Genomic DNA, 8265 nt, shown 5'->3' with positions numbered 1-8265 from the left:
GGGGGGAGGGGGACTTTGAAACAATGTAAAATGTGTAAGCTGATGGTACTGTTAAATTATTAAAGAAAATTAGTGCCCTTAGGCGACACGGGGGCTCAGTGGTTAGCACTGTCACCTCACAGCAAGAAGGTGGCTGGTTTAAGTGCCGGCTGGGTCAGTTGGCATTTCTGTGTGGAGTTTGCATGTTCTCTCCATGTTTGCTTGGGTTTCCTCTGGGTTTCCCCCACATATGCAAAGACATGCGCTGTAGGTGAATTGAATAAACTAAATTGGCTGTAGTGAATGTGTATGGATGTTTCCCAGTACTGGGTTGCAGCTGGAAGGGCATCCACAGTGTAAAAAATATGCTAGATAAGTAGGCAGTTCATTCCGCTGTGGCGACCCCTGATGAATAAAAGAACTAAGTCGAAGGAAAATGAATGAATGAATGCCCTTATATGTGGAGAAAGAATACATTTAGGAGCTAAAACTGTTTGCTTAGTAGTATTCTTGAAATATATTCTCCATTTGGCAGAGGAAATGAATGATTACCAATTAGGAATAGGATGAAGATAATTTAAATGATGACCGTACTGTCGTTTTTTGGGTAAGCTATTGTTTTAAGAGTATGGTGGAGTGCTTTTAAATGTGCAGTCAACTGAAACATGAAGAGAGGGCGGAACATAGAGTAGCTCCTCCCCTTTAAAAAAAACAAATCAGCTAATAGTGGTTCATTTTATCGCAGCTGTGCCAGTGAAAGTGGTTGTAGATATCCTTATAGAGAGCTTATAGATATGAGAAAAATAAGCATAAAGATACTAGCAGGGACTTTAAGCAAGATTTAGGGGTTTAAATGACCTGCTTTAACTAAAAACAGAAAACATTCTGTGCTTTCTGACCATTTATTTACACCCCAATGGTGTATTTGGGGGCCAGAAAAATTGAAGTGTGGTGTTTTAAAGTGCAACCTTAGAATTAATTTATTTTGCTTCGGCTTGGTCACTATATTCCTCAGGGGTAGCCACTGCGGAATGAACCGCCAACTTATCTAGCATATGTTTTACACAGTGCATGCCCTCCAGCTGGGAAACATCCATACACACTCATTCACACACATAGACCAATTTAGTTTATTCAATTCACTTGTAGTGCATGTCTTTGAACTGACCCAGCCGGAACTCGAACCAGCAACCTTCTTGCTGCGAGGCAACAGTGCTAACCACTGGACCAACGTGTCACCCAACATTAAAATGATATCATTTTAATCTCAATGTAAATTTAGAAAAAATAAAACATGATTACATTTGCTATCCTTTGTGTAAACAGACCATCTGACTTCTCTTAATGGTTCCCACCCTCTCAGATATTCTAACGTTATTTCATGGCAATTCGTAGTGTTTTGATTTAGTAGCTTATTTTCGTAAGATCTCATTTGAACAATGTAGTATGATTTGCTTATCCCCCAATGACGGTTGAGTGGTCAGGTTGGATGCCACGCCTTCTTTTTAAAATCGTATATTTTCATAGAACTAAACTTTTACGAATTCGTATAAATTAGCCACTAAACTGAAAACATAAAATAGTTACGTTTCCTTATGAGATCAGACTGGATATCGAGTTTTAATTTGACCCAAGGTGTTGATAATAATTGTTTAAGTATCCATCTTTTATACCACATGTTTCCACATGAACGGTGCCACTGTCTCACATGCACTTTTTTGTAGAACACCTCAAAAGGTATTTGCGCTTCCAAAACATCCCGACTTTCCTATTTAACTTGCTGCTGATTAGCTTTCACAGACTGTCGGTCAGAGACGTTGGCTGAGTATCAATAATTCATTGTCTTCTAATTGTGTTTTTTACCTTTAAATGTCAGACTGTACCATATGAAGGAATGCAGGTGATATTAAGATCAGTGGGCCCCTTCATTGATATAAGTGTGTCAGACATCAAGTAGGAAAAGATGAAGAAATCAAAGACTCTTGATAAAACATCTTTATCGCATCTCAAAATGACATACCGTGTCCCATTGCTTTTTTATTTTACTGCTTGAATGGAAAAGAGAACAACCTAGAGGATTTTGCGAACATTTCCATTTTGTTGTCAGGTTTTTTTTTGTAAGTTTGCTGCTGTTTCTTAAAAAACATGCAAATAGACAGACGTCAGAGCTGTAAATTTTTCGACACAAATACATGCATTTGTTTTTATTCACAAAACCAGCCCATAGTTCTAATCCAATACAAACATTGCTGCTTTTTTTAAAAGATGTAGCTACCGGCAATGTCATCAAAACAAAACAAAATAAAAAGATAAATCTTTTTTTTTTTTTCAGTGCGTTTGATTGAGCCGAGCAAGTGCTGTGGAGGGCTCTGTAAAAATTCAGACCTGTACATTGAGAACAATCATGTGACAATCTGTAATATTACATTTTTAAACATAATGTAATGAGAAGTCACATGATATAATCTGACATAATATAACAAAATGCTGCCAGTACAGTAAAACAAAATGAAATATTGATATTTTGGAGCTTCCAGTAGTAACAACCCTACAGAAATGATGTAATTTCATATTTCAATTACGTCATCGACAGAGTAGGGTTTATTATAATGCATATTTGTTCATTCAGAAAATTGGGTTTGTAGATTTTGGAATCCCTTGAAAGACATAACATTGATCAGTTTTCAAAACTATGAATTTAAATCAAACAAAACAAAAAAAAAACAAAGGAAACGATCATAAAATACAGTTTTTTAAGTAAGAACAATGGTCCTAAATTACAATAGTGCTTGCCATTAGCCACTAATTTTAAAATATAGCCGTAAAATTTACATTCTCTACACAAGTACTGTATCTTTCCACACGTGAACAACATTAACACCAAACACAGAAATTTTGTTGATTGTCCACACTGAGTCCGCCATTTCTGTTTGTCAATGAACAGTTCCATGTCTAAGCCACAGACAAAAATCTGTTGGAAAAGGGACAAAAAGGTACCAAAATGGAAACATATAAAAGGGAATGAAAGTTGCCATAGATATTTTTATTTATGTTTAATTTTTGGTTCAAGGAATAAGTAGGTGCATCCATTACTCGTTTGATTCTTTTTGTATTGTTGTTTAATTGTTCAGCATCTTGTGATGAAGTTTTTTTTTCATAGTTGTATTGTGTTTCTCTTTTTTCTTTTCATGTAGATTGTGTTTGTCAGCCAGTGTTGGTGCCCGAGATGATCCAAGCGAGAGTTGGCATTGCACTTGATGGCAGAGCTTTGGGTGGAGGTCAGAGGTCACAGTCCTACTGGAACCACCGGAACGCCGCGCCTGTCGGCAGCATCACCTTCTTAGAGAAAGAAAAAGAGAAATGGGGGGGGGGGGGGGGGCAGAAATAGCCATATTTAGTGGATTGCAATTTAATTGAAAAACAAATAAGTTAAAGCACCAAAATAAGTGTTTTGTGGCTTTTAATCAAGCTAATCATATGCAAAAATTCAAATATACATTCAAAACTTAGTCTTTGTCTTTCAAGAAAATAAAACAAAAATATTGATGACTCATCCTGCACTACACAGCTTAAATCCAGTCCTTACAATTAGAATGTTCCACCTCCAAATACCAATACTCCATCTCAAATGATTATATGCTGGTTAGCAAATATGCATTACAAGCATCTTTTTCATTCAAGAAAGTGGAAAAAAAATGACTCATCTTGCACTATACAGGTTTCGTCCAATCAAATGCTGTCTAGAATGAGTGTCCAACCTCCAAATACCACAATAACATACTTGTGTACAAATACACATTAAAACATCGGCTTTCTTTTTCAGGAAAACGGAACACAAATACTGATGACTCATCTTGCACTAAAGATGTTTCGTCCAATTAAATGTAATCTAGAATGAGAATGCCCCACCTCCAAATACCACCACAATACACTGGTGTACAAATACACATTAAAATAGCCGCTTTCTCTTTCAAGAAAACAGAACTCAAATGCTTCTGACTCATCCTGCGCTACATACATTTTCATCCAATCAGATGATATCTAGAATGAGAATGCCCCACCTCCAAATACCGCCACAATATACTTGTGTACAAACAAACATTAAACCAGCAGCTTTCTCTTTCAAGAAAACAGAACACAAATACTGATGACTCATCTTGCACTACATATTTCATCCAATCAAATGCTGCCTAGAATGAGAGTATCCCACATCCAAATACTACCACAATATACTGGTGTACAAACACACATTAAACCAGCGGCTTTCTCTTTCAAGAAAATGGAACTCAAATGCTTCTGACTCATCCTGCACTACATACATTTTCATCCAATCAGATGATATCTAGAATGAGAATGCCCCACCTCCAAATACCACCACAATATACTTGTGTATAAATGCAGATTAAAACAGCGGCTTTCTCTTACAAGAAAATGGAACACAAACACTGATGATTCATCTTGCACTTCACGGGTTTCGTCCAATCAAATGCTACCTAGAACAAGGGTGCCCCACCTCCAAATACCACTACAAAATACTGGTGTACACACGATCACGATGCCTTTCTCTTTCAATAAAATGGAACTGAAATACTGATGACTCATTCTGCACTACATAGATTTTCGTCCAATCAGATGAAATCTAGAATGAGAATGCCCCACCTCCAAATACCACCACAGTATACTGGTGTACAAATTCACATTAAAACAGCGTCTTTCTCTTTCAAGAAAATGGAACACAAACACTGATGACTCATCTTGCACTACACAGGTTTAGTCCAATCAAATGTAATCTAGAATGAGAATGCCCCACCTCCAAATATTAACACAATCTACTGGTGTACAAATACATATTAAAACAGCTGCTTTCTATTTCAAGAAAATGGAACACAAACACTGATGACTCATTCTGCACTACATAGATTTTCGTCCAATCAGATGCTCTTCAGATTAAGAATGCCTCACCTGCAAATACCGCATAAAAATCACGATAACAGGTTTGTTTGATTTGTAATATCAGAGTAGGTATTTCATCTGACATCTGAATTCATCATTCATTTTGCCTTGAGAGTTCATTTGATTGCTTGCATCATTGTATGAGTGATGCACAATGTAAGTTTAGACTTTTTTTATACTTATATTCTTATGCTGTACTTGAAATGACTGCAGACAGTGTTCCATTTTCTTTTCGGCTTAGTCCCTTTGCAGACAGTATTTACCAGTTTAATTCATATATACAGTTGAAGTCAGAATTATTAGCCCCCCTGAATTATTAGCTGGTTTTTCCCCCCAATATCTGTTTAACGGAGAGAAGTTTTTCTCAACACATTTCTAAACATAATAGTTTTAATAACTCATTTCTAATAACTGATTCATTTTATCTTTGCCATGATGACAGTAAATAATATTTTACTTTTTCAAGACACTTCAAGACAGGCTTAACTAGGTTAATTAGGTTAACTAGGCAGGTTAGGGTAATTAGGCAAGTTATTGTATAACGATGGTTTGTTCTGTAGACTTTCGAAAAAAATGTATAGCTTAAAGAGGCTAATAAAATGAATTTTAAAAAAATTAAAAACTTCTTTTATTCTAGCAAAAATAAAACAAATAAGACTTTCTCGAGAAGAAAAAATATTATCAGAAATACTGTGGGAATTTCCTTACTCGGTTAAACATCATTAGGGAAATATTTAAAAAGAAGAAAAAAATTACCATGATCTTTTTATTGCACTCCATAATATGCAATGTATTTTTTTTTATTGATCGTCGTACTGTAAAATGACAATCATTGTAATTTGTACTGACAAAGGATCATTTTGCTATTATATTATTTGATATTTTTTCTTTATTTGTGAACATTTCAGTGATTCAAATTTGTAAATATTTTATTCTTTGCACATGCTTATCTGAGCAATTATTTCACTCATTCTCTAATAGAAACACTGTAGGGTTAGCTGACTTCAATTCAGCATACAAATGTTAAAAAAAGGTCTGTATAGTACAAATGTGAGGGAGACATGATGGCTCAGTGGTTAGCACTGTCACCTCACAGTAAGAAGGTTTGAGTCCTGGCTGGGTCAGTTGGCATTTCTGTGTGGAGTTTGCATATTCTTCCAGTGTTTGCGTGGGTTTCCTACGGGTGCTCCAGTTTACTCCACAGTCCAAAGACGTGTGCTATAGGTGAATTGAATAAACTTAATTGGGCGTAGTGTATGTGTGTGACTAAGTGTGTATGGATGGTTCCCAGTACTGGGTTGCTGCTACATTTGTCATGTGACCCATTGCATTAGTTGTGTTCCTTTACTGCCATTCTTACTGCTGACACTTTTATCAATAATACAAATTCAGAAATGCTATCTCATCAATTCGAGTGGAAAATCTAAGTATTTCCTGGATAAAACAACACATTTTTCAAAGGTCACTTTCTTTCCTTTTGAGGGTGTGTGGTCCTTATTTTCTGTCAGAGGAAAGTAAATACAATAAACTGCTGTGGCTGAAAAAGGATATCTCACGTCAAACGCCAGAATCAAAGGTAACATTGCAATTTTCCCTTATGGAGAAGCCAATCCCAGGATGCAATGTGATAAGCTTAGTGGCTACGACAGTGGTTGAGGTATACAAGGATGTCAGAAATGTTGAGTTCCTACTGGGAAATTTTAACTGGAAGACTGCTATTTCAGAAATCAAGATGGCTGCTCAGCACATCAACAATGAGAAATAGTAATGTATTATTTAGTTATTTGCTGCACAGACTACTATCCAACCTCAGTGGACATGACATTTCTGAGCAATCGGTGCTAATACAGCTGCTTTTGCTATCAATGGATGCATCCATCTTGGTTTTCCAATTAGTGTCCAGGATTGTAGTCACCTTCAAAACACCAGCTTCCAAGGTAAACAAAATGCAGCAATAATACTACTCTCTTCACATACTAGCAACTACTAAAATCACAAACTATCTGAGCAGGTTCCACATTTAATACATTACCTCAAGCATTCACTGTAAAAAGAGATTCATTTCTTTACTTGCTGTTCATTTATTAATTTTCTATTCGGCTTAGTCCCTTTATTAATCTGGGGTCGCCACAGCGGAATGTACCGACTACTGCACATGTTTTACGCAGCGGATGCTCTTCCAGCTGCAACCCATCTCTGGGAAATTTACTTGTTTTCACCCCCAAAAAAGAAATACTCGCTACTTCCTCTGCCTCAAGTATTTCCAAACCTTCACAAGATTTTTTTCTTCAGTTAAACACTAAAGGAGATATTTTGAAGAAAGCTGAACACTTGAAACCATTGACTTTCATAACAACAAGAAAGTTGTCCAAAAAAATTGTCAAGAATTGTGTTGTTTCAGCTCATTTTAAATACGTAATTTGAATATATATCGGAATAAGTCAAAAATATAATATTTCATAAAATAATATTTTATAGTTATTTTCCAAGATATCAGTATTCAGATTTAAGTGTCATAGGCTTAATTACACTATAAAACCCCAAAAGTTAAGGTAACTTAAACCATTTGAGTAACTTAAACCAATTGCAACAAACCATTTATGTAAACTATTCCTATTGAGTACTGTGAACTTAATTAATTTGAGTAAACAAAGCAATTTGTGTCCCAATAAATGAAGAGAACTCAAACCAACTGAGTACTGTAAAACCCAATAAGTTAAGGCAACTCAAACCGTTTGAGGAAACTGATTGCTACAAACCATTTAAGTTAAATTAATTTAAGTTAACTGATCTATCTGAGTACTGTAAATGTATTTCATTTAAATTGACGTAATGAGGTATTTAATTAACTCATTACCTTCAACACTGAGTTCAAAACTCTTTTCAAATGAGTAGAATTAACTTTCAGTCAATTTTGTGTTAACTACACTCATTTCATTTGATAAAGTTGACTGTTTTACAGTGTAAGAATTGTGTTGTTTCAGCTCATTTTAAATAAGTAATTTAAAAATATATATTGTAATATTAAAAATCAATTAGTTTTCAAAAAATAATATTTTACTAGTTATTTTTCAAGTTATTAGTGTTCAGATTAAAGTGTCATAGGCTTAATTACACTGTAAAACCCAACAAGTTAAGGTAACTCAAACCATATATATATATATATATATATATATATATATATATATATATATATATATATATAAATATATATATATATATAGGCTTATATTTAATTGTTGTATGACATATATAACGGATTAGACATTTCTATTTTGAAACATGCAAACCACTGCAGAAATGTTCAAACCAACAGGCCCATGTCATATACAG

General features: G+C 34.9%; 1 protein-coding gene across 5 annotated transcripts in view; it reads right to left on the bottom strand.

Moving 5' to 3' along the window:
* Positions 1-1961: 1961 nt before the first annotated feature.
* Positions 1962-8265, bottom strand: part of cxxc5a (CXXC finger protein 5a) — a 142376-nt gene continuing 136072 nt past the window's right edge. For 4 of the 5 annotated variants that reach the window (XM_056446776.1, XM_056446775.1, XM_056446773.1 and 1 more), the window contains exon 3: positions 1962-3318. In XM_056446776.1, coding sequence (XP_056302751.1) covers positions 3274-3318 — 45 coding nt within the window. In that variant the 3' untranslated portion in view covers positions 1962-3273. The remainder of the gene's footprint in view (positions 3319-8265) is intronic. The other variant, XM_056446777.1, reaches the window with a different exon arrangement.

Source organism: Danio aesculapii, chromosome 21 (assembly GCF_903798145.1).
Source record: "Danio aesculapii chromosome 21, fDanAes4.1, whole genome shotgun sequence".
Lineage (NCBI taxonomy): Eukaryota > Metazoa > Chordata > Actinopteri > Cypriniformes > Danionidae > Danio > Danio aesculapii.
The sequence above is the reverse complement of the archived record's forward strand: the minus strand, read 5'-3'. Positions and strand labels throughout refer to the sequence as shown.